General features: G+C 36.0%; 1 protein-coding gene and 1 long non-coding RNA gene across 6 annotated transcripts in view; one reads left to right on the top strand and one right to left on the bottom strand.

The window, feature by feature from the left end:
• Positions 1–27,339, top strand: part of RNF11 (ring finger protein 11) — a 36,128-nt gene that overhangs the window by 6,584 nt on the left and 2,205 nt on the right. Inside the window, exons 1-2 of one of the 2 annotated variants that reach the window (XM_035699084.2) lie at positions 7,649–7,898; positions 26,140–26,309. In XM_035699084.2, coding sequence (XP_035554977.1) covers positions 7,851–7,898; positions 26,140–26,309 — 218 coding nt within the window. In that variant the 5' untranslated portion in view covers positions 7,649–7,850. Of the gene's footprint in view, positions 1–7,648; positions 7,899–26,139; positions 26,310–27,339 lie in introns of those variants that run through there. The other variant, XM_025420117.3, reaches the window with a different exon arrangement.
• On the bottom strand, positions 5,500–26,140 carry LOC112642484 (uncharacterized). 4 transcript variants are annotated; one of them, XR_004805142.2, is made up of 4 exons: positions 18,501–21,009; positions 15,393–15,477; positions 9,080–9,140; positions 5,500–7,085 (listed from the first exon to the last, which is right to left on the bottom strand). It is a non-coding gene; the product is annotated as an uncharacterized LOC112642484 (long non-coding RNA). The 4 variants fall into 4 exon arrangements; XR_007402517.1 differs by lacking the exon at positions 5,500–7,085 and adding an exon at positions 21,016–26,140 and having other exon boundaries at positions 7,762–9,140; positions 18,501–20,233; XR_007402518.1 differs by lacking the exon at positions 5,500–7,085 and having other exon boundaries at positions 7,762–9,140; positions 18,501–18,571; positions 20,101–21,009.

Raw genomic sequence — 27,339 nt, 5'->3', positions numbered from 1 at the left:
GAGTAGGGCAGTCTGTGTGTCAGTGTTTAATTCTAGAGCTAATTATAGAGTAACTTGAGAAGATAGGGGTAATGAGTTACTCAGTGCATAAGATCTGAGAAGTTGACTTCCTTAAAATATTTTTTAGATAATACTTTCTAGAAATGTCTATATTATAAAATTTCAATCTATTAAAAGTTTAATATAAAATTATAATATAATAATGATTCTTTTATAAAGATCTTAATTTTATGTCTTCTAAACAGAAAAACTGTCACAGAATGACCAGTATAGGTTCTCTCTGACTTTTCTTCAATTTGTGCCACTTTTTCTCTTTTGTCTTCTGTCTTTACTGTGTCTTAGCCAAGTTAAATTCTATAAGGAGGATAATTGTAAATACAATTAAAATTAGATGTTATATTTGTCATCTTGTGTGGAGCCATTTCTGAATATAATTATCTTCCATGTATAACCTCCCCTAAAGCAAAGAGTTAGGGATGATGTATTTCTGTCCTGTATTCAAATAAGTCATTAAAAAACAGGCTGTAAGAAATAATTTAGAAGTTGATTCTGTACCAGTAACTTAAAAACATTTTTTTTAAATTTTATCTATTCATGAGAGATAGAGACAGAGAGAGAAGCAGAGGGAGAAGCAGGCTCCACGTAGGGAGCCTGACTGAGACTGATATGGGACTCAATCCTGGGTCTCCAGGATCACGCCCTGGATTGAAGGCGGCACTAAACCGCTGAGCCACCCAGGCTGCCCCTTTACCAGTAACTTTTAATGCTGAATATAATGTTTATGATAGTGTGCTCAGAGTTCAGGATTTTTGCAGTTTTGATATAGATGAAATGGTGGTGCTAAAGACTTGGAGTGCAAGTGGAAGTGAAAGATACGAGGAAAAGCTGGCTAATTGACAGCCAAAGTGTGCTTTTAATGGCAAGAGATTGCTACATGCAATCAAAAAGTAAAGTAGTAAGGGAGAACTAAATATGTTCTGCTCCTGGATGACCTGTCTGACCTTGTGACTTGGATACTCAGTTTGGCTTATGGGATGTGGCTTTTGAAGTCTTAGAGTTCCTTATTTTCACTGATCAAAAATACTTTTGAGTTCAACTTAATATGAATACACATATACCTATCTTTTAATTAAATAGCCAACCTGGAGCATGCTCCCAGAGGCCAGTTGAGTAATTATCTTGTTACTTAATCTAGAGAGCTTGCAGTAAAGTAACTAAGGGATAGAGTGTGGGAATGAAGAAAGCAATCCTCCAGATATATTTAATTTATTAAAATTTTTCTGAATTCTTATGAAAATGGCTCTAAGAAGAGTGAGACTTTTATTACTGACGCAACTAGTTCAAATTGCATGTAATTTTGTATAAGTTTAATTCTTATTTGTGGGGAAAAAGCAGTTTATCATAAACTGAGTAAGACTTTAAGGATAGAGACCAGGACACCCCATTACCAGTTTCTTCTCTCAGTCAGCAAATTTATCTTAGGCACCAAGGGGAAAGGAAAATGAACCCTTTACCCCTAAGGAGCTACCATTTTAGTTAAGGAGTTGAGATTCATGTATATACATAGAGTATTCGGTATGAAAGTATATAATAAAAAAAAAAGTATATAAACAAGTATTAAATTGCTGTAGACTTTGAGGTTGGGATCAATTTGTGACAGGACACAGAATCACAAATTTACTTTTTTAGCTTCTGAAGACTTTAAGTGAAGTCTTACATGAATGTGTAAGAAATGGAATAAAAGCAAAAGAGCTGCCATGATTAAACTATGGGTGGGAGAACTTGGAGCCAGTAGGTGATGAACATGAATTTAGAGAGATGTATGATCTGATACATTAAAATGTGTGTTTGTGTGTGTAAATAAACCTTTGAAGGTACAATGAAGAGTGTATCTTTAATAGTATAACTAACAGTATTATAACTAACAGTATTAACTATATATCCCAGTGAACTTTTTTACATATTATAATCACCATCAAGATATGGCTTGTTTCCAGGGATCCCTGGGTGGCGCAGCAGTTTAGTGCCTGCCTTTGGCCCAGGGCACGATCCTGGAGACCCGGGATCGAATCCCACGTCGGGCTCCCTGCATGGAGCCTGCTTCTCCCTCTGCCTGTGTCTCTGCCTCTCTCTCTCTCTCTCTCTCTCTCTGTGACTATCATGAATAAATAAACAAAATCTTAAAAAAAAAAAAAAGATATGGCTTGTTTCCAACACCCAAAAGTCTCCCTCATATATCCTCCAACCGTCAATACCCCTTCCCCAAAGATAACCACTATTCTGACCTCTTATCAGTATATATTTGTTTTGCCTAGTTTTGAACTTAAATAGAATAGTTCAGTATTGTGAAATTCATTTGTTTTATGTAGTTATATTGATTTCACTGCTGTACAGTATTGTATAAATAGACATTTTTACATTTATTTTTCAATCTATTCTACTGTTGATATATATTTGGGTTCTGAGCTTTTGGCTGTATTAATCTTTTGTGACCATTCTTTTTATGTACGTAATGTACATGCTTATTTGGGGTACATAGTTTGTCCCACAACATTTTGTTACATAAATTTTTGAAAAGAAAGTTGACAGAAAATCCATATTCCTATGACTTAGATTCTGTACATTTTGTATTTAACACATCTTAATCAGTCCATCTTATTTGTGATGCATTTCAAGATCAAACAGTTTTTTCAGTGATTCCATCAACTTACACTTCTATCAGCTTTGTATGAGAGTTCTGTTTGTTCTGCGTCCATACTAACACCAGGTATTATCCATCTATTTTATTTTAGGTATTTCAATAAGTGTGTAGAAGTCTTTAGTTGGTTTTAACTTGCATTTCCCGAATGAGAAATGCATACCAATATGCATAGTACTATGTGGTCTTTTGGAACGGACCTCTTAACATCACTTAACATCAAGTTTTTAGGATTCATCTATGTTGTAGCGTGTATTAGGACTTCATTCCTTTTTATTGTGAAATATTCCATTGTATGAATCTACCACATTTTATTTAGCTATTGTTCAGTTAACGAACATCTGGGTTTCTATTTTTTGGCTGTTAGAATGCTGCTATAAACATTTGTATATAGGTTTTTATATGGATGTGTTTTCATTTCTCTGTTAATACACCTACCAGTGGAATTGGCATGTTGTATAATTCCACATGTAATCTTTTGAGGAACTACCAGACCATTTCCAAAGCACTTTTACACTCCCACCGAACAGTACACAGTAGTTCCAATTTCTGCACATTGTTACCAGAACTTGTCTTTTTTATTATAGCTGTGTTGTTGGCTGTAAAGTGGTATCTCATTGTGGTTTTGATTGCATTTCCCTAAAGGCTAATAATGTTGAGCATCTTTTCATGTGCTTGATGGCCATTTGTGTATCTTTTGACAAGTATCTATTCAGATCCTTTGCCTATTTTTTATTGGGCTGTCTTTATTATTGAGTTGCATGAGTTCTTTATATATTCTAGTCCCTTGTAAGGTGAATGATTTGCAAAACTTTTCTCCCATTTTGTGGATTGGTTTTTTCACTTTTTCAGTGGTATTTGAAGCACAAAAGTTACTAATTTTATGAAGTCCAATTTTTTCTTTTGTCATTTGAGTTTTGATGTTGTGTCTAAAAGTTTTTCCTGACCCACAAAGATTTACTCTTAGCTTTATTTATGGTTCTCACATTTTATTTATTTTTAAAAAGATTTTATTTATTCATGAGAAGTAGAGAGGCAGAGACACAGGCAGAGGGAGAAGCAAGCTCCCTTTGGGGAGCCTGATGCAGGACTAGATCCCAGAACCCTGGGGTCATGCCCCTAGCCAAAGACAGACACTCAACCACTGAGCCATTCAGGTGCTCCTGGTTCTCATATTTTAGATATAGATCCATTTTGAGTTAATTTTTATGTAAGGAAGGCCTGAATTTATTCTTTTGCGAGTGGCTATCCTGTTACAGGACTATTTGTTAATAAAAGTATTCTTCCCCGTGGCCTATATATACAATGGAATATTACTCAGCCATTAGAAATGACAAATAAAAAAAAAAAAAAAAAAGAAAAGAAAAATACCCACCATTTGCTTCACGTAGAGGGACCTGGAGGGTATTATGCTGAGTGAAATAAGTCAATTGGGAAAGGACAAACATTATATGGTCTCATTCATTTGAATATAAAAATTAGTGAAAGGGAATAAAGAGAAAGAGAAAATGAGTGAAAATATCAATGAGGGTGACAAAACATGAGAGACACCTAACTCTGGGAAACGAACAAGGGGTAGTGGAAGGGGAAGTGGGCGGGGGGTTGGGGTGACTGGGTGATGGACAATGAGGGGGGCACTTGGCGGGATGAGCACTGGGTGTTATGCTATATGTTGGCAAATTGAACTCCAATAAAATTTTTTTTAAAAAACTATTCTTCCCCCATTGTCTTGGCATTCTTGCCCAAAATCAATCATAAATGCAAGGGTTTATTTCTGGACTCTTCAGTTTTGTTCCATTAATTTTTATATCTATTCTTAATGCACCAACACTGAAATAAGTTTCGAAATCAGAAGTGTAAATTCTTAGCTCAACAGTGTTTTAGCTATTCTTAGTCCCTTTTAATTCCATATGAATTTTAGGGTCAGCTGTTCACTTCTGTATATAAGCCACCTGGGATTTTGTGACCACTTGAGCTTTTTTTTTTTTTTTTTAATGAACCCACATCAAAACATCATCATCCTGAAGTCCGTAGTTTATATTAGGGTACACTGTGAATGAAGATATGAGATAGATCCACCATTATATCATCCATCATTCGGAATAGTTTCCCTGAACTAAAAATCCTCTGCTTTTTACCTATTCATCCCTCCCTCCTAACCCGGGCAACTACTGATCCTTTTATTTTTATTTTTTATTTTTTTTCTACTGATCCTTTTAATGTCACCAGAGCTTTGTCTTTTCCAGAATGTCATATAGTTGGAATCAGATCACATGGGACCTTTACAGATTTTCTTTCAATTAGTAATATACAATTAAGGTTCCTCCATGTCTACCCATGGTGTGAAATGAAAGCTCATTTCTTTTTGGCACTGAATAGTATTCTATTGTCTTATTGTACCACAGTTTATCCTTTCACCTACTAAAGGACCTCTTGGTTGCTTCCAGATTTGGGCACTTACGAATAAAGCTGCCCTGAACATCCACATGTAGGTATTTGGGTGGACATACGGTTTCAAGTCATTTAGGTAAATGCCATGGAACACAATTGCTGGATCGTATGTGGTAAGTGTATGTTTAGTTTTGTAGGAACTGTCAAATTGTCTTGTACTGACACTGCCACATTATATTCCCACTAGCAATAAGATTTCCTGTTGCTCCACATTTGATAATTGTCAGTGTTTTGGATTTTCCCATTCTAATAGGTATATAGTGGTGTTTTTGTTAGGTGTTTAAAAAAAAAAGATTTTATTTTTTATTTTTTTGTTTTTAAAGATTTTAGTTATTCATGAGAGACAGAGAGGCAGAGACAGAGGCAGAGGGAGAAGCAGGCTCCATGTGGGAAGCCAGATGCAGTACTCGATCCCAGAACCCTGGGATCATGACCTGAGCCAAAGACAGATGACGCTCAACCACTGAGCCACCCAGGTGCTCCTGTTTTGTTTGTGTTAATTTGCAGTGCTTCTCAGTGTCATCCCCCTCACCCTTAGGTGGGACAGGATGGCAAGAGGGAGCTGAGGTTGGATATTTCCCTTCCTCCATGTGGTAGTAGGCTGGAGGCAGCTGGGTTTGAGTATTTTCGTTTGTTCAGATAGTTTAGGCTCTGATAAAACCTGTGCAGGTTGTCTGAGGTTTCTCCTGAGTGCAGGCCTTGTTAAGAAGAATAGAATGCTCTGGTGTATATCAAAATGGTCCTTTTCCCTCCTTCCCCATTAGAAGTGTGAGGGGATTTTTCTCTTGATATTTACTGTGAGGACCTGGTAGAGCTGTTGACATGGAGGTGGAGCAGAGTTGACATGGAGGTGGAGCAGAGTTTCGCTCAGCCTTGTCCACACTGACCCTTCAGCAGTCTGTCAGTTACAGTTCAGGTTTTCCTGCCCCAGCCCTGGTTCTGCTCATGGGTTTCAGCTCTGGTAAGTTTTGATTTTCTGTATCCACTTGTCTGTCTCTCCCAGTTTTCAGGTCAGCAGTTTGCCCTGTGGCCTCACCGCTCTGGCAGAAGCGTTGTCGATTTTTAAGTTTGTTCAACTTTTTTTTTGTTAGAGTGGAGTGACAGTTTGTAAGCTCCTTACATGCCAGACCAGAAACTAGAAATTCTTAATTTTCATAATTCTATGAAAGTATTTATATCTTCTAGATGAAGAAACAGCCTTATTAGCAGCAGAGCCAGGCAGCTGTGAGATTCGAGTTTTTAGGCAGAGGCAATTGTACAGCAAAGGAATAGTGGAAGATTGAAAATGTAATATTTTACATTTGTCATATTTTACAAAATGTAACATTTTGGCTCAAAGACAGTCATAGGAACATGGGAGTCCATTTCTAGTGGAGTTAATCTGTTGGGACAATGGGGTATTGGAATGAAGTGGCTTTAACAGTGATAATTGAAGTGATGAGACTCCTTTATAATGAACTGGGTCTTCTAAAAATATTTCATAAATCATATAAAGGTAGGTTTCATATAGCACAGCAGTGTTCTGCTAAATTGACAGAAATACTCCTGTGCTTAACATCTATTTTGTCATTTAAGGATAAGCAGCCCTGCCACCTCAGTGCAATATTAAAGGTAGCAAAGTGTGTTCTGGTGTTTACATGTCTTTTCTATCAATTGGTGATTTTTCTTCCTGTCTAACTTTTGGTAACCAAATCATTATAAGAAATATTTATCATTAATTGATTTTAAGCCACTAGCTTCTATCTATTAACTAAGCCTATTTTGTTTAGCATTATGTCCATTAGTCATTTGTATCCTGGTTTTTATTGTGGTATTTTTAAAATAGGGAAGTAATAGAAGTAGATTTATAATAGCAAAGTAGGCTCTGAAGCTATAAGAACTGGTAAGTAGTCCATTCAGGATAATGGAGGAGCAAGGAGGTCCAGAAAACAGGTCTCTAAAAAAAAAAAAAAAGTAAAAAAGGAGATGGGGTAGTAAAATCACACAAGGGAATATAATGGATCCAATTGTAGAAAGTATAATTGCAGTTGGATTTAAATGATATTTACCAGTTTAGACAGAGACTTATTTTGGATAAGTTTGGAGTAGAAAACCTTCTAAAATATATTACACATTTTTAGCATTTTTGCCAACATTTTTTGTTCCAATATACTTACCAAAGGTAGTAACAGTGTCTTACCAAGACTAATTCTCAACCCAGTCCTTTTTCAGACTTCACAACCTTCCCCTTTCATTGTCACTACTTCCCCATAAATCACTGAAATACTGACTTCTTAGCAGACTTTCAGCTCATTTTATTGATTCAAAATTATTAGATTAGTTTATTATACCCTGGAAATAATAGAAAGGTACCTCCAAAGTCTTGAATTATGTAGGACTATTTGTTATTGGGTGAAGCTATTCTAATTTTAATTCTTGTACCTGCTTATATCATTTTCTTTTCCCACTGTCAGATTGTTCTTCATCTGCTGTTAATACATCTGACCTTGCTGTGCCTCTCACTCTGCATTTTGGAAAACCAGATAATCAGGCTTGTCATATTTCCTGCCAATACAACCCAAATGCAGTACCTGTGACTAAAGCAACATTTTTGTGAATAAAGTATTTTGGGATTTGGATACATGGCACCTTTTTTAAAAAAAAATTATTTTTAAAGTTTCCTTGGCTCAGATTTGCTTAAGTAAATAAAGTCAATTTTACCATGTATTATGAGAGAAAAACTGAAAAGGAAGAAATCCTTACTATTGAGGTAAGCTTATCAGTGTTTCATTTTTCACATATGCCTCTCTCTTCTCCCCAAAGGTCCTTCATTATCTGGAATTTTCTCTCCCTAGATTTTATTTCTCAATGTTTAGTTTCTAAACTAAATTTTCTTCTAATCTACACTAAACTACATCTAAGCTCAGTGTAATCTTTAAACTGAATACTTACCATTAGGTCCACAGATCCCTATAAGGCCATGGATAGAACTGCATTTTAAGATAACTGATGTCCTTGGTAATTTTATATGTTCATTCAAAAACATTATCTGAGAAGTGGTCCATAAGTTTTACCAGATTGCCAAAGGTTTCTGTGCCACAAAGACCGTTAAGAATCCCTAAGAGGCAGTCTCTAGTTGCAGATCATGAGCTCTATCACTGTTGCCAGAAGCCACAAAGCCTTTGGGGTTTGAGCCACAGAGTTCTGATAGGTGTGTGGTACAGGAGTTCGGTTAAATTTTGTTGTTGCAACACTATTAGGTAAATTGTCACATCTCATTTATGAAATAAGGCCATTTTAAAATGGCTGAAATTCTGAAATCTATTAAATTAACTTGAAGTATAATTTCTTAAGTCATAGATGAAAAAATTTTATATCACAAGGAAAATGGCAGTATCATAATTTCAAAAAAAATTGCCAAGACTATAGGCTTTCAAACATTTCTTGGCACCTCACAAAAAGTACATTTTTACACCATACTTATGTTCATAAAAACAGAGACAAGTTTCATAAAACAGTGTTGACCCTTGCATATATTCTGTATGTTTTATTTTGTAAAAAGTCTTTGGCCATTTAGAAAACATTCCAAGATGTAGAGCCAAAAAGATAAGATTGTGAGATACATTAAAATATTTTGTATGCCCCACATCTCAAGATCTCTTAGGGATTCAAGCTTGCCTGTCTGTAGAGCAGCATTTTAGAGAAATGGGTACATGTTTGCACCCAGGGACTCGACATTAAGCTGCTTGGCGCTGGGTCCTTTACATTTATTCTCTTAAGGATTTTGGACCTTATCCTAGAGAAGTGGAAAGCTAGCTACTAAAGGATTTTAAATGGGGATATGAGTGGGGTGATTATGTAAATTAGAATTGACATTTGAAAGATCTGAGAACAAATTGGAAGGGGATAGTAGTCAAGGGAAGACTAGTAGTTAGGAAGCCCCTGTATTACCTGATTTGTTGGCGATAGAGATGAAGAGATGGCGATAGAGATGAAGAGTTAGAAGCGAATCCTGTTATTAAAAAAAAAAAAACAATTTAGTAATGGATTATAAGAAAAGAATGTATCTCTAAGATATTAGGATATAGAAAGAGCAAGAATAGGATATATTGGGAGAAGACTGGTTGTGAAGTGGTACAGGAATAGGGCAATGATGGGATATGGAATTGAAGGTGGATGAATTTGTTTTAATGAGAAGGACCTGATCATGTTTATAAGCTGAGAAGGATCTAGTAAAGGTTGAATAGGGAAAGCAGCAAAGTTTTCTGAGAAGGTGGAGGCAGATAGAATCCGTATAAAGATCAAAAAATTGGCCTAGGGACGCCTGGGTGGCTCAGCGGTTAAGCGTCTGCCTTCAGCTCAGGGTGTGATCTTGGAGTCTGGGGATCAAGTCCCGCATCGGGCTCCTTGCATGGAGCCTGCTTCTCCCTCTGCCTCTCTCTCTCTCTGTGTCTCTCATGAATAAATAAGTAAAATCTTAAAAATTAAAAAAAAGAAAGAAAAATTGGCCTATATGAAAGAAAACAATTTTTTTAATTAAAATTTGTAATTATAATCTGTTTTAATAATTAAGTGATCCATTCATGTAGTCTCTATTAGAGTACAGATGAAACATCTTATTTCTGTTTTGTAGCCATTCAACTCAATATCCCATAGGCAACTAATGTTTACATTTTTGTGGATCCAGAAGATTTTATACACAAGCAAGCAAATACAGATAGTCCTTCATGACCCCTTTATACAAAAAGGCCACTACACACAATTCTGTACCTTTTTTCATCTGTCAATAGATGAAAAGCTTTATTCTTCCCTGGGGCTGAATATTATTTAACCAGTTCCCTATTTGATGGGCATTTAGGTGGTTATTGTACTTTTGCTAGCACCTCTATTTAGCAAGATGGAAGACTAACTGGAGATAGGTACACAGGCGGGCAGGGGTGTAAGTTGACTCTGCAACATCTAAGGGACCTGAATGATTTGAGTGAAGAATGAGGTCGTTTTGGGGACCAGCAGTTAGAAATGGAATATTTAGGGTAAAGGAACTGTGTGGAGATTTTTATTCGGTTAAATGAGCAAGAATTCATTTAGGGAAATCTGATCCAGTCATGGAGGTGAGGAGTTACTGGACCAGAGTTGGAGACAACCACCAGGAAAATTTTTGAAACTACATGTTTTGTCAGTTGAAAGTCACTTTCAGAAGTTACCTTTTAATTTTTATTTAAAAATTTTATTTATTCATGAGAGACACAGAGAGAGCCAGAGATATACAAAGAGGGAGAAGCAGGCTCTGGAGCCTGCGAGATCATGCCCTGAGTGCAAGGCAGATGCTCAACCACTGAGCCACCCAGGTGTTCCTAGAAGTTACCTTTTAATAGAGAATTAAGACTACTTTTGGTAGCCTCAAATTGGGACCTCTCCATTCAAAGTTAAATGGATCTAGCCCATCTTGAGGGCAAGAACTGTTTTGGGTTTAGAAACTATAAGACATAGGGGCACTTGGGTGGCTCAGTGGTTGAGCGTCTGCCTTTAGTGGAGGTCATGATCCTGGGGTCAAGTCCCCCATTGGACTTCCGCACGGAGCCTGCTTCTCTCTCTGCCTATGTCTCTTATGAGTAAATAAAATCTTAAAAAATAAGACATTACTGCCTAATTTGCAAAGAATTTCAGTTTTCTACGGTTTTTGAGTTCTAGACTTGTAATTTTTTTTAAGATTTTTTTTTTTTTTTTTGAGACACACACACACACACAGAGAGAGAGGCAGAGACACAGGCAGAGGGAGAAGCAGGCCCCACGCAGGGAGCCCGACGTGGGACTCGATCCCAGGTCTCCAGGATCATGGTCTGGGCCAAAGGCGGCGGCGCCAAACCGCTAAGCCCCCGGGGCTGCCCTAGACTTGTAATTTTAATCTAAAATAGAAACATTGATTAAGCCTAAGTTATTTGCAGAGTGACTGAAGCACCTTCAAAGCAGTTAGAATTTTTTAAACAACTTCAGGGTATCTGTGATGTCACTCACTGGTGGATACCAAGTATAAGATAAAAATATGAAACAGTACAAAATCATAGGCATGGTGCTAGAGAAAGAATTGAAGTGGGAGAGATAACTTGGTTAGAGTTGAGAGGGCTTCCTCAGTGTTCAGTTCTCAAATCAAGACTTCCTTACCCCTCTATTTGATTTTTTCCCTTCTCTTCCTTCAAATAGTTTTTCTATGGCAACCATCCTTAAGTCTGTTTCTTGACCCTTTAATAAGTCTTGAGAAACTGTAAACCACAAATCCTCTGTAGAAAGGTGCACAGAATTTGCATATTAGGGAATGTATTTACTTCCTTAAGCCCTGGATCTCAGATGAACAACCTCTGGTCTGTTACATCAAACTTCTAGCTTCTTTCATTGTCTCTTCAATATATCCTGTCTACTGTCAAAATATAGCCTTTATGTTATACCTCTTGCTTGATTCTCAGTGCCTGCAATTTAATATAAAGACTAAATATTTAAGAACATTGGATGTCCTCTACTTTGGGGATTTGAATGGATGCGGCAAGGTCACAGCTCTTTTATAACACTGAACCAGATTTTCCTGACTTATGGTACACAGCATGTTCTATCATTGGATTTCATTACATAATTCTAAACCAAGAGTGGTTTGTGTACTTTAAAAATATTTTTGAACTTTGTTAACAATCCCTTTTCTTTTGTAGTTTTTTATTTTAAGTGTAAAAACCAAAGTTAATTTGCACTGATTTGTATACCTTTGTATCCCAGGATGCATCGTTGAAACCAAGTATTGTTTAGGTAATAACTAATACCTTACATGCAAGGAATGCTCAAATATATATATTTGACTGATTCACTATTTATATCTTAAAAATGGAGTTAATACATGCTACAATGCAGATGAACATTGACTACATTATACTAAGTGAAGGAAGCCAGAGGTAAAAAAAGGTCACATATTCTATGATTTCATTTATATGAAATAGAGTAGGCAAGTTCATAGTAGCAGATGGTGGCCAGAGGCTGGGGAGAAGGGAGGATGGGTGGTACTACTTAATGGGTACAAAGTTTTATTTGGGAGTGATTATTTTGTATTTTGATAGTAGGTAGTATTTTGGTAGTAGGTAGAGGTAGTGGATGCACAACAGTGTGAATGTACTAACAGTCACTGAATTGTTTTTTTTTTTTAATTGGTTAATTTAAGGTTACGTGAATTCATCTCAATTTTTAAAAAGTGGAATTAGACTCTGTATACAAGTCATATTCTTAGCAGAATTAAATATACATTGTGAGTTGTCTGTATTTTGCTTTCATTTTCTTTTCTGCTTAAAAATTGGATTTTTAAAAACTTTAAAAATGTATTTAAATAATCCCTACACCCCAATGCAGGGCTCAAACTCATGACTCTGAGATCAAGAATTGCATGTTCCCCTGACTGAACCAGCTGGGTGCCCCTATAAATTAGATTTTTTAACAATAACTTTTAGCTATTAGTGATACCAACTTTATATAAAGTTTTTATAACTGCAGGTTAAATATTACATAGAAATAAAAACTCATTTTCAGTACTCTAATGCAACCACAGTTAACATTTCAATGTATATTAGTTTTTTTTCAAATGCAGATACTTTTAAATGTACACTTAATGGCACTCTATTTTTGCATCCTTTTACTTTTTTCTTAATATCACTCTATAAGCATTTTCTCATGTTGACACAGTCTTTAGAACTCTGGTATTTATTTATTTATTTATTTATTTATTTATTTATTTATTTAGTGTATTTTTATATTGGAGTTCGATTTGCCAACATATAGCATAACACCCAGTGCTCATCCCGTCAAGTGCCCCCGTCAGTGCCCATCACCCAGTCCCCCCTTTCTACTAACCCTTGTTCGTTTCCCAGAGTTAGGTGTCTCTCGTGTGGTTTTTAAAAGCTATTAAATATTAAGTCTATATTGACCTGTACATTTGGATTCTTTATGAGGTGATTTTCTTGATTCCTGATGATAAAGATGGAGATGGTGGGATGTGTTTCTCATGTAGAAATTATGGAAAATTAATGTGCTGTCAGTTTCAGTTAGAAAATAACTTGTAAATAGCTGGTCATCTCTGTTTATATCGCTGAATAACCTTAGAACAACTTCACATTTGGGTTCTAAGAATAATCTAGTAATCTCTAGTAATCCTAACTTCATATTTCTATTGAGGTCAGGCTAGGAATTTTTTTTTGAGGTACATTACCAAGAAGACTTAAGCACCCTGTATTCCATTTTCCGCTAATCTGTTTCTCTTGCTAGTTAAAGCAATTTCCTGATGGCTTGGTTATGGAATTGAACTTGAAGAATCTAAAGATGAAACCTGCTTTTCCACTGTCAGACTTGTAGGTGCTGACACTTGATATTTCATAGTCTCAACATTGAGATCCAGAGCATTCTCTGTAACTGTCTAAAGCAAATAGTTTTAAGACAGCTATGATTGTTCTTGTTTCCTGTGTTAGGATATATTACATGAAACACATATGAACAATTAGAAGGCAAGTATTAGGGATATGATATTGAATAATGCATTAGAAAGTAGAAACCACCTATGTAGAAACTGCAGCAACTGATACAACTAGAGGATGTAGAAAATATGCTTGGTCGGACTAATTTTAGGCATCCTTAAGACACCCTGGTTCCTTCAGATAAACAGTCTTTTAAGATTCTTATTCCTTTCACCCTTGCCCCAGAATACTTCACTAGGCTTCTAGGAAAAATCTCACATTAAAATGTAGGTCTTTTCAAGTTTCAGCAAATGGTGTTGGGACGCCTACATGTCCACATAAAATGTAGTTGACCCCTTTCTCACACCATATACAAATATTAACTTTCTCACACCATATACAAATATTAATATTGTTCATGTACCTAAACATAAGAGCTAAATCTGCACAACTTTTAGAAAACAAAGGAGTATGTCTTCATGACGTTGGCTTAAGTAAAGCCTTCTTACGTGTGGTGTGACCCAAAGACACATAAGATGAATATCATCAGAATTTAAAACTTGTGATTCAGAGGATACCATCAGGAAAGTGAAAAGATGGCCCATAGAATGCAAGAAAATATTTGCAAATCATTTATCTGATAAGGGACTGATGTCCAAGATACATAAAGAGCTCCTATAACTCAAACAACCCAATTTCAAAAAGGGTAAAGGATCTGAATTGACATTTCTTCTAAGAAGATAATGGCTGGTCAGCACATGAAAAGATGCTTAACATCATTTGCTATCAAGAAAGTAAAAACCACTAGGGTGGCTATAATAACAACAACGAAAAAACGAAAACAAGATTTAGTAATGATGTGGAGAAATTGGAACTCATACAGTACTGGTGGGAATGTAAAATGGTAGAAGTACTTTGTTTTTTGTTGTTGTTTTTAAGTTTTTAAATCGGAATTCCAGTATAAGTGCTTTGGAAAAAAATTTGGCAGTTCCTCAAAAGATTGAATGTAGATAGTTGTCATGTGGCCCAGCAATTCTCCTAGGTGTATACCCAAGAGACATGAAAACATAACCACACAGAAACTTGTACACAAATGTTCATAGCAGTATATTCGTAGTAGCTAAAAAGTGGGAATAACCCAGATGCTAATAAATGGCCAAATTATATAATTGGTTGAGAGTACATTCGGCAAAATACTGCTCAGTAATAAAAAGGAATGAGGTTCTGATATATGGTACAACATGGGTAAATGTTAAAAACATGCTAAGTTTTAGGCCTCCAAAGACCATGTTAGTAGGATTCCATTTATATGAAATGCCCAGAGTAGGTAAATCTTTAGAGACAGAAAGCAGATTAGTGGTTGCTTAGGGCTGGGGAATTTAGGGGAAAATGATGAATGACTGCTAATAGGTATGCGATTTCATTTGGGGATGATGAAAATGTTCTGAAATTGTGAATTTCACATAACTGAACATACTAAAACCATTTAATTATATGCTTTATATGAGTTCGTTATGTGAATTATAGCTCAGTAAGTGTTATATTAAATGTAGGCCTTTTATCTTGCAGTGGTACTGTATTTCCTCAATGCTGAGACACCTGGCTGGCTTAATTAGAGGAGCATGTGGCTCTTTATCTTGGGGTCATAAGCCCCACGTTGGGTGTAGATTACTTAAATTAAAAAACATTTAAAACTTTTCAATGCTTTTTGAAATCAGAATGTGTATTCTAGTTGATGTATACATTTAATTCTAAGCCTTAAAAACTTAGAATCCAAGAAATATTACCTCTTAAAGAATTCTGCAGCATTCTTACAACTGAAGTTTAGTAGTCTTTGGAGGAAATTCATTTTTATTGATACTAGCCCTGGTCCTTTAAAAAAGAAGGATAAGGGTATCTGTTAGAGAACTTAGTGCAGTAAATGCAATAGCAGACTTCCTGAGCTACAAAGCCAACTTTGGCTGCTACAGACTTACTCTTTTTTGGAATTAATAGATTTTAAAGTTCTCATCTTTTAACTCCTTAAAGGCTATGCATATTCTCTCTTTGTTTCGCAAAGAATTCTTGGGCATATTACTCTTAGCTTTCAAATAGGAGTCTTGTATTTGCACCTGCCACTTAAGAAAGAATGACAGTTACTGAAATGTTTATTCTTATTCATTGAACTGATAAAATTCAAAGGTAGAATGCTTGAATGAGAAATTCTAGTATTTTTTGGTTGTAGCAAAGAAATGGTTCCAACAATAACTTAGGCGCTAAGTCAGGGCAATAGCTCTTGGCCCACAACCTCACTGGATATCTGCCCCACTGGTACAAAATTGTCAATAACTGGGTGTCATTTCCCCTCTAGAAACCAGTTTGCTTGATGAGAAGAAGAAGGTAGCCCTAATCTAGGAAAGAAAATGGTGGTGATTTTACAAGACTCTTATTAGACAATTAGAGGAAAGATGCTGCATTTTAATGATATATAAAATCAAATGGGTTAGAAGCAGAAAGCTTGTCAGGGAACCAAGGCATCCCCTCTCCCATTTCTTTTATCCAGGGATTTCAGGGGTTTTAATTTATAGGCTCTATTAATGTCTGCTTCACTCAGCATTTCTAATCTGGGTTTAATACCATGTCTTCCTATAACTGCAGTTTTTACATGCTTCTTATTTGCTCCTCAGTGACCTTTCAGGTCAGTTGATTGAGTTTTCCAATTCTAACCGAAGAAAGAACTGGATTGGTTCACCCTCTTTTTACCAGTCAGGCAGTGTCTTTAAATGTTGGCTAGCCTATGGGGCCTTTCGAATATATGCCTGTTCCAGAAGTTGCCAGGTCATGGGCAATTGAGAGTGTGGAGCTCTGGTTGAGGTGGCTGTCTTCCTCACTTGTTTACTATCTTGGGATCCCCCTACTATAGGGGTTTTAGGTTTCAGAAGGACAGAGACCTTACCTGGTTACTACCATAATCTCCTTTACCTGAAACAGCATCTGAAAAGTGGTTGGGTGTTAAGAAATACTGACTTGATGCCTGGGCTCAAAATGTGACCTTGGTTTCATTTGTCTTGAGCTTTAAATGAATTATCTAATGATGTAATAATGCTTACCAACCCTCCCCCAATTAGGATATGGTAAATAACCCTGGATAATAAGTGCTCAGTGAATATTTATGTAGTGAATGAAGTCATACTTTTCATTTTAAAAAAAATTAGCAAACATGGGGCGCCAGAGTGTCCAATTCTTGATTTTGGCTCAGGTCATGATCTCAGGTCCTGAGATCAAGCCTCTCATGGGGCTCCATGCTCAGCAGGGAGTCTGCTTCTCCCTCTCCCTTTCCCTCTCAAATCTTTTTTTAAAAAAAATACAAATCCTTAAAAAAGTAAACAAGCAAACAGATGCCATACTACCTCCATGGAAGCAATGTTTTTTTCCCATGCAGACTACTCTAGTTTGTATACTTTCTCAACAAATATGACATCATTTGTCAGTATCAAAGTGGGATGCTGTCTCTTTTCTCCTCTATATGTATAGTTATCTTTTATGGTTCAGGAATTACATTAATGCTAATCTTTGAGGATTTTGTTTATTTGGCTGGTTGGTTGTTTGGTTTGGGGTTTTTTGGGTCATGATTCACTGAACATCAGAGAATGTGCATTGAGACTGTCCATTCCAAATCCTCCATTTTATGGCCTTAAACTTCAGTCTGGCAAATTCAGGGAAAACATTCCCAGTAGGAGACTGCAGCTGGGGAGGGGGTGGTGCCAGCAGCAGCTTGTGAGGCTGTAAGGAGAAAATCAGAAGAGCTGACTCTTACTTCCTACTGGAGGAAAGGATACAGCTTTTGGTGACAAGCTGCATTCTTTAGCAGTGACTTTATTTTTCCTTTACCACAAACCAGACTTGTACTATTTCCAGCCTCAGCACATTATTTAGGCACTTACCCACTGCATTGTTTTAGTTTCTGAAAATTATATCATATTCTCTAAATTGGGTCCAAATTTTAATGCACTGCCTTTCAAACAAATAGGTTTACACTTTGGCAGGTTTCTGTCTTTCTTGGTTTGTATTCTAAGATTAGGGCCCTTTATATTTTTCACAGCATTCATCGTTTTATAGATGCTTCATTATATATTAACAAACAACTGGAATGCTTCAGAGTTTTCTCATCAGAAGGTCAGACCTTGCTTTTTTATGTGACTGATCCTGTATTTTCTCCTTGCTCTGCCTCAGCTTATTTTGTAATCCTTTGTTCCTTTTCTGTTCTACTCCCTTCTGTGATGCTGAATTTTTCCTAACACTTTATTTTTCTTTATTGCAAATGTTTTTTGGCTTCTCATTTTGTTTTTGTTTCATGAAGATTTAGAGAATTAAAGCATTAAGAAAGCATATAATGTTTAAGTTTATTTGAAATATACTATGAATTCCTCCTTTCTCAAAATTTAAACTCACAGGGCATGTACATGTGTCTCCTATCAACATTGAGGAAATGGTAATTAAGATTATAAGACATTAGGGATCCCTGGGTGGCGCAGCGGTTTGGCGCCTGCCTTTGGCCTAGGGCGCGATCCTGGAGACCGAGGATCGATTCCCACGTCGGGCTCCCGGTGCATGGAGCCTGCTTCTCTCTGCCTGTGTCTCTGCCTCTCTTTCTCTCTCTGTGACTATCATAAATAAATAAAAATTAAAAAAAAAAAGATTATAAGACATTAAAGTAGATGATGGAGATAAAGGAAAGGAGGGGAAGTCAGAGGAATCAGGAAGGCCCAGATATTGAGTCCTTGTGTTGGTAGGTACTTTATTTACATTTTCTTAGTTATTCCTTACAGTACTCTTTAAGATAGGTATTCTATTGATTTTTCTGAGGAGAAAATTTAGGCCTACAGGTACTGACTAACTTGCCTAGGGTTGCATACCTGATAAGTGCCAAAGCTGAGATCACATGAGATGTCTATGTTCTTTTCCACTGTACTTCTCTGTCATTAACCTATAGTAGGCATATAAATTCTGAGTTTCAGAATGATTGTGGAAGTAGAGATAATTAGTTTGGTTTTGAACGTATTGAAGTTCCTGAGATAGACAACAAACAGGTATTGTCATTTAGAGAAGGAAGGTTGGTTATAATTTACATTGAGTTTTCTTTTTTACTGTGTAACCCAATCATTGGCAGTTTTTTCATAGCAAGTTTACAAAATCCTGGTATGAATATATGACATGGATTCGTGGATTACAGGAGCATGAGTGCTTTATCATTCAGCTATCCAGTGATGTTTATCCAATCACTGCAATGTATCAAATACTGAATAAATAGTATACACTGCTGAGCAAAATAGACATAGGTCCCTCCTTATCCAGCTTATAGTCTAGTAATGAGGAAATATAATAGTTATGCAGATAATCACACCTTTTTAGGGGAAGCACAGAATACCTCATGAATTGTATCATAGTCAGAGGTGAGGGAAGCCAATTGAACCACCCTTGAAGGTGCCAGTATTTATATTACTTAGTTTAGTGATTTAGATTTTCATAAACTGATTCATAGTATTTTTGTAGTAAGTGTCCTTGTGCACTGGAAATGATTAATTTGCAAACATTTTCAATAGGTATTCAAAATCATATTTAAGTTTCACATTTGGGATTGAAAGTAGGTACTATTGTTATTCTTAATATACTTAGCAAAAAAACCTGTATAATTCCAATAGTATGGCATGTACACTAAATTTATCAAGTATTTAACAATTGGCTAGGGGTTCCAGGAAATGTAAAGAAAAATGGAAAACAAAATCCCCAGAGTAAATTAATGGGTGACAGTTTTTAGCTATTAGTACATACGGTTTTTAATAGACCTTTTATTCATCTGCTGTTTCAATGAGAAACAAAAAATTCTTAATGTGTCTCTTACAGTCTGGTGGGGAAGACAAATTATAACTAAATGTAAAATTACAACTATGACATGCTATGAAGAAAAGTTACCTGGTGTATAAAAGCCTGTAATAAAGGAGAATGGTTAGTTAGGAGAGGTTTCTCAGATACTAGAAAGATGTTGCATTGAGTGCTAAAGGAAGAAAAGGCATTATTTAGCAGAGTGGTGATGGAGGAAAGTGTTTTGTAGATAGTATAGCAGGCACTGTGACTTCCTATAGGAGTGGAGCTAGAAAGCCCGGAGTTGTTAGATAAGGAAGGAGGGCAGGTAACCAGATAGTGCTGGGCTTTGGAAGTCTTATTAAGGACTTTGGCCTCCATCCTAACCAATGGAAAGCTATTGAATGAAACGGTTTTAGGTATGTGTGAGGAGGACATAGAATGGAATCTGTTTTGAGAGGAATGTCCTAGAGAACAAATTGAGATTTTGCTAGCTAATATTGTTCACCAGGGATGAAATGGGAGCTTACACTAGATATTGGCAATGAATACAGAAAGAAATAAACAGATTCTGTATTTCAGAGGCAAATTAACTTGCTAGAACTTGGTGGAAGAGTAGGGGGGATGGGGAGGTGCCAAGGATGTCTGTCTTACTGAACTGGAAAGATGGTTCTGTCATTCATAAGGAAGCCAAAAAGAGGACCAGAGTTTGGAGAGGAGTTCATTTTTGGACATGTTGAGTTTGAGGCACTTTGAGGACATCTGAGTTGGAACTGTCAAGTAAAACCTGGAATTTAAAAGGGAGATTTAGACTGGAATATAAATTTGTGAATCATTTATATCTAATTTTTGTTGTCAGTATGGACATAGTTATGAAGGTGAAGAGTATAGGACAGGAGAAGAGGCCAGGATAAAACCAGTCACGTTAGTGATTCCAAATGCAGTCACATTCTGAGATATTGGGCATTAGGACTTCAACATATGAATTTTAGGGGACACAGTTCAGCCCAAAACATCTTTATCTCAAAAGTATTTTTCTGTATGCTAAGGAATATTCAAAATAATAGTTCCTGTATGCTAAGTAATATTCAAAATAAAAGTTCCTTACAGGGGTCCTTTAAAATTTAAGAAAAGCAATAAAACACAAGTACTGTGTAACCACCATTGTCAAAACACACCTTTTTCACAAAGGAGAATTTTTTTTCTACAAAGAATTTCTAATGTGCATGGCCAAATAAACTGAAAACAAAAGGAGTCAATGTGAGAACTATCCATCACTATGGACATTATCTAGATTATTCTTTGATTTCATAGGAGTACTCATAGCATTTAGCATATAGTTGTAATCATAGCTCTAATTTATTATGGCAAAAGAATACAAATCAAAATCATCCAAGGAAAAAGGTGCATTAGTCCATAGGAAATAGGCACAGCCTTCCAATAATCCTCTAGTGGAGTCACACAGGATACACTTAATTTCCCCAGCATTGAATTGTGCCAGTAGTTGTGAAGGGTTGTCTACTAGGGGAGCCCAAAATACTGAGTAGACACCCACTGCCTAGTACATACCAAAATTCCAGATTCCCAGGAGGGAAGCAGGTGTTTGGCATAAACCATATTGTTTACACAATGTTTAGGTGCAATGATCCATCAATTAGGGAGTGGTGAGAACTGTCCCAGAATCCAAATCTTTTAAAAATTGCTGTTCTTTATATCCATGTCTTGTCTTCTATTCAGTGTCTTCTAGCTGACATTAGAAGATTCCATTTTGCCACCTAGAAAAATACCATTGGATCTCTAGTCTGTAAACAGTAACTCATAAAAGCCATTTTAACAGGTATGATGGAAATTAAAGTTAGGTGTATGTGTTACAAAGGGTGAGGCCATAACCATCTTTAAAATACCAGCAGTTCTTAGTCATTTCCTTCCTTTTGTGGCTTTCTGAAAAGTTGTAGTCAATTGAAATTAGAGTGTTGAATCATTTTAAATATCTCAGTGGTGCTTTGAGAGTTCCTCTGGTTTAACAAAAAATACCAAAGAAAATACATCCATAATATGTATAATTAAAAGATAGTGTTATTTTAATATCTATTGTTTCTTCATAAAGTAGAGCTTGTTTTCTGTTTCTTCTGTATACATATGAACCAGAAGACCAAGGAAATGTAGCCTCTTAAAGTACATGGTTAGAGATTATTTCTAAACAATTTAAAACAATTCTTTGTAGTATGTTCAGGGATTTTGGAGACCCTTATTACTCACAATCTTTTACCAATGTGACTTCATTTGTGTTCTCTTGTGCCAGACTAGTCAACTGGACTGGGACTGAGAATCAGGATAGCTTAGCCTGGAAGTGGTAATCCAAGGGTTGAAAAATTAAGAGCTGGCAGGGGTCCTAACAGAGGTCAAAGAATTTGTATTCAGGGACAAGCCAGAGAGCCAGGACTAAAGCCAGGGATAATAGCTGTTAGCTTAAGTCTGCAAACCAGAGTCATTGGTGGTGGTGGGAAAACAAATGGTTAGAATGACTTAGAAATGTTGACATTTATAAAGCTAAAAGCTATTTGTTATCTTATGATTGGATCATCACCCTCTAAAGTGCTATTACCTTTATTCAAAGATATTGAGACTATTAAATATATTAACAGTCCCCATAGTAACAGATTTTAGTCTTACAATTTTTCAGACAAAATCCATATTCTTGTATAGCAGTGTTTTAAAAACTGTTCCATTGATTTTTCTAAATTAGCAAAACATGCCCCAGGTAGATGATGGAATGAGGATACTCACCCCTGTAGGTCACATTCCATCTCAGCCTCATTCCACTAGAGCAATTAAATAAATTACAATTAAATATTGTAATTATAAATAAGATTACTCAGAACAAGATCTATTGCTCAAAAAAACCCCATTGGATTAGTAGGCCATGCTACCTTTTTAGACTAGTTTAAGAAAGTGACATCAGAGAACAGAAATCCCAAAGTGAGCATATAGAGAAACAGTCCTCTAGTAGCAGCAGAATTTGAACTCTCAACCTTATAGTAAGAACTACCTGAAGTAGCCCTCAGGAGTTTCAGTCAAAGAATAGATGGGCAGCTATGATTAGACTTTGGAGTTTAACTACTAGTAGTAATAGAATCTATTTTACAGGGTCAGTTTAAAGATGGATTTGATATTCTTTGAAATTCTTAAATTCTAGTAGTCACTGAAATTATAAAAGCTTTATTACAGATGAAAAACCCTTAAAGGAACCACATGAGATATATGCCTTGTTTTGTGGCTCTCTTAAAATGTCATTTCAGTGTACTATTCTTCAAAGTAATGTAAGCGGACACAAGCCAAATTAACCCACGGAGTTTTCCTTGCTCTCTGGCAACGAGTAATGCTGTAGTAGAAATTACTGACTTAAAAGGGGAGACCAGAATTCTGATTGTAATATTGTCAGTAATTATGTGACTATAGGCAAGTTTAGGCATATAAGATGAGAGTTGACCTTAGATGAATTCTAAGATTGCTATTTGAAACCTTTTACTTATCTCTGCATAGTCCAATCCATTTCTTCTTTTTCAGAGCTAAATTTTGTTTCAATATCAGCTTTGAGGTGTAACTGACATGTTAAGATTATAAATCCAATCCATTTCTTAAATATTGGAATGTTGTTCCATAGTCCTATAATAGTAGAGCTGCACTAGCAATAGCTAACATTTATTTGAGCTTTTTTGAAAGTTTTGTTTGAGAGAGAGAATGATGAGGGCAGGAGTGGGGAGGAGCAAATGGAGAGGGGCAAGCAGACTCCCATAACCCTGAAATCATGACCTGAGCTGAAATCAAGAGTCATTTAACTGACAAGCCACCCAGACATCCCTAAATGATGCTTTTTTATGTGTATCTTGTATTACACCAGGGACAACACTTAGACTTCTCAAGTTATTCTTACATCATGAAGAAACTCAGGCTCAGAGGTTAAAAAAATGTGTTCGGGTTTTTTTTTAATTATTTAAAGTAGGCTCAACATGGGGCTCAAATTCATGACCCTAAGATCAAGAACCACGTGCTCTATGAACTCAGCTAAGTGCCATGTTTACAGGACCTTATAGCTAGTAAGTTGCAGAGTTTTATTTTTAACCATGAAACTTTTCTATATTGAATGTTTGCCTACTAGGTTAAACACTTGGAAGTTTTTTTTTTTTTTTTTTTAAACTTGGAAGTATTTAAACCAAAGACGCACCGGTCGTATTTGATCATTATTAACCAAAGGGTTGTAAAACTTTTATATGCAGTATAAAACCTGCCTTTAAATTCAGTTATTAGTTTCAGAGATAGAGTTCAGTGATTTATCAGTCTTATATAATAACCAATGCTCATTACATTACATGCCTTCCTTAATGTCCATCACCCATATACCTCATCCCTACACCTCCTCCCCTCCAGTGACCCTGTTTGTTTCCTATGATTCTCTTATGGCTTGTTTCCTGCTTTGTTTTGTTTTGTTTTTAATTTAAAGATTTATTTATTCATGAGAGACAGAGAGAGGCAGAGATAGAAGAAGCAGGCCCCATGCAAGGGCTCAATGTGGGACTCAATCCCAGGACTCCAGGATCATGCCCTGAGCCAAAGGCAGATGCTCAACCACTGAGCCACCCAGGCGTCCCACCCTCTTTGTTTATATCTTATTATATTTTCCCCTCCCTTCCTTTATCTTCATTTTTTGTTTCTTAAATTCCATATATGAGTGAGATCATATGAAAATTCTTTGTCTTATTTCACTTAGCATAATACCCTCTAGTTCCATCCACGTCATTGCAAATGCCAAGATTTTTTTTGATGGCTAAGTAGTATTCCTGTGTGTGTGTGTAATGAATATTTAAAGTCTTATGTTGATCTGCCTTATTATTTTTTTAAAAAGATTTTATTTATTCATGAGACACACACAGAGAGGCAGAGACAGGCAGAGGGAAAAGCAGGCAGTTCTCATGGCAAACCTGATGTAGGATTTGATCCCAGGAACCTGGAATGGCGACCTGAGCTAAAGGCAGATGCTCAACCACTGACCCACCCAGGCGTCCCTATTGATCTCCCTTTAAAGTCTAACTATTGCCAAAGGAGTATTTACAAATAAGGCTATAGTTTAAGGGGACATAGTGGTATGTGGAAAACTCTTTTCTTCCTTGAATATTCAGTATTTAAGACTAACTTATATGTATCTGAGACTTTCCCGTAAAATTTCTCTTCAGAAAGGATATTTATACGTGAGCCCTTAAGTTTCTCATTATGGGTGCTCTTGATTATTTTATTTTTGACCACAAAAGCCATTAGTTCAAAGCAGCCTCAATTGATGTTTTGGATGATTATGGAAGTCATTTCACAGAATTTTTTTTTTTTTTAGCTTAACACAGATTTAGCAGTTATTCCTGGAGGCATAATCTCACAATTGCGAATATTGGCTGTCCTCAAACAAGTGCTTACGTTGCAGAGATGAGGAGTGATCCTACAGGATGAGTGGAAATACCATTTTCTAAAGTAATGTGTGAATTGGTAGTTGTGAAGTTCTTTATATTCAGTAGAGATGTTCTCTGGAACATCATTTTAAGTGGCTCAAAAATTGTGGTTCTAGCCACAATGAAATCATTAGGTTACAGATGCATGATCTTCCTCATAGTTCATTGAGGTCTTTTCTCAAATGTCTCATCAGACGTTTGCTGTGAGCATCCTATCTAAAGTAGCATCCTGGGGCTCCTGGGTGGCTCAGTTGGTTGAGCATCTGACTCTTGGTTTTGTCTTAGGTTGTGATCGCATGGTTGTTGGATTGAGTCCTGTGTCAGGTTCAGTGGACAGTCTGCTTGAGATTCTCTCCCTCCATCCCTCCTCCTACTCATGGGACTTGCATGCACACTTGCTCTCTCTTTCTCTAAAATAAATCCTAAAGTAGCATCCTCCATTACCTGGCACATAAGATATTCAGTATCTGTTAAAAGAATGTATAAATAATATGAATAGAATTATTTCATGAATGTGAATAGATAAAACAATGTTTAAATTAATTTTGTATGTACTAATATATGCAAGTAAATTATAAGTAGATATTTGGCTATTTTACTTACATCTTCTAAACTTAGGTTTTCCATTTGGGAAGAAGGGTAGCCTCGTTTGGCTCAGTTGTCATATCCAAATACTTATTCAAAAGCTTAAGAAATTTCGTGAAAATTTATTGCAATAATAATCCAGCCTTTCTAAATAAATAATAATTTTAAGGTTGCTGTCTATATGGAAAGAATTTACAAATAAGATCTGTAATGACCAGTTTTAATGTAAATAATGGTATACTGAGACTACAAAACTCCATTGAATACAGAATATAGCCTAGAATATTGAAGTCTATTAATTATATATATTGTGTATTGTTCCTGTTGTACAAATAAATATATTTATTTGCACATCAAGAATGATATTAGTTATGTAGCCTTCATGTGGAAATACTTCACAATATTCCAACACAAAATGCGAGTTTTTCAGTAAAGATTTTATCTTTGAAAAGTTAGTCCAAATATGCTAAAGTTAAGGCAGAGTAAAACAATCTCCTACCTCTCCAAGGTCCCCTCCTACCCACTAAGCCAAAAAATAAGAAACAAGAAAAACATTACCCCCAAAAAACAGATGTTTAAAAAATAATCATTTTCTCTGTGTTTTAAAATTTAGGAACAAGTTCCAGTTCCAGTCTATCATCCAACACCAAGCCAGACTCGCCTAGCAACTCAGCTGACTGAAGAGGAACAAATTAGGATAGCTCAAAGAATAGGCCTTATACAACATCTGCCTAAAGGAGTTTATGACCCTGGAAGGGATGGATCAGAAAAAAAGATCCGGGAGTAAGTTTTAATTTATACATGTTTCAAAGGTCCATCTCCAGAATTTTGCTTTTGAAAAATACTCTCCTGGATTTTAGAAGTTAGATATTTAAGATAATCATTTCAAGCAAGAGAATGTTGAGTTACAGTAATTAAGAATTTTCGGTAAAAAGATAGCTAAGAAATGGTATGAATTCTGACCATATTATATGTTGTCTGTGTCCACTTGGATGACAGTTGATGTCAGTTAAAATGATTCATGTGTGATTGTGCTGGTGGCCTTGTCAGTTAGGAAAGCAATTTGGCAATATGTCAAGGACCTTCTCAGATCTATACTGTTTGAGACCGTCAGCTCTAGAGATCTGTCCTAAAGTGTGTACCTCAGTCCAACTCCTAGTGCTTTATATACAAAGATATTCACCATGGTTTTACTTAAGAGTAGAAGTATAGTTAATCGTGGCATAGGAAAACTTTGGTAGATTATGCAGTATTAAAATTGTTAAGGAGTTTTAGTGACAATGAGGAAAATCTTAAATCCTTTTTTAATTTGAGGAATAATTTTATTAAGCCTGATGAGTTGAATATCAAATTTTACTTCTGGGAAGTTTTTGTCCTCAGATCTCATTACTGTCTAAGAATCCCTAATGAGTACTTCTTATAGGTTGAGAATGATCTTGCCAACAAAGACATACTCTACTATACTATGTTGATGCTTAGTTGTTTTGACTCATAGCACGATTTAGTGCTAGTACTTAAGAACCTGTCTTGAATACGGACTTCTGAAATCCTACAGCACTGGGTTCCTTCTTAAACCTGTAGGAAAAAATGCCGTGAATCTGAAACTAGGGTTAATGAAGAGATCTTTAGCTACAGCAGCTCAGTTAAGTAGGCTAAAATTAGTGATGGTTTTTTACATAGTTATTAAAATGAAAACTGTCTTACTCCTGGGTGTACATTAAAAACTGAGTTCATGTAAACAGAGTTGATCTGATGGCTTCCTACCTGAAGCATCACATTCTTTGGGTGTCTTGTATAATATGTAGCTATTTTA

The sequence above is a fragment of the Canis lupus genome, chromosome 15 (assembly GCF_003254725.2).
Source record: "Canis lupus dingo isolate Sandy chromosome 15, ASM325472v2, whole genome shotgun sequence".
In the NCBI taxonomy this organism is placed as follows: Eukaryota; Metazoa; Chordata; class Mammalia; order Carnivora; family Canidae; genus Canis; species Canis lupus.
Note: the sequence above shows the minus strand (reverse complement) of the source record. Positions and strands in the feature narration are given on the sequence as shown.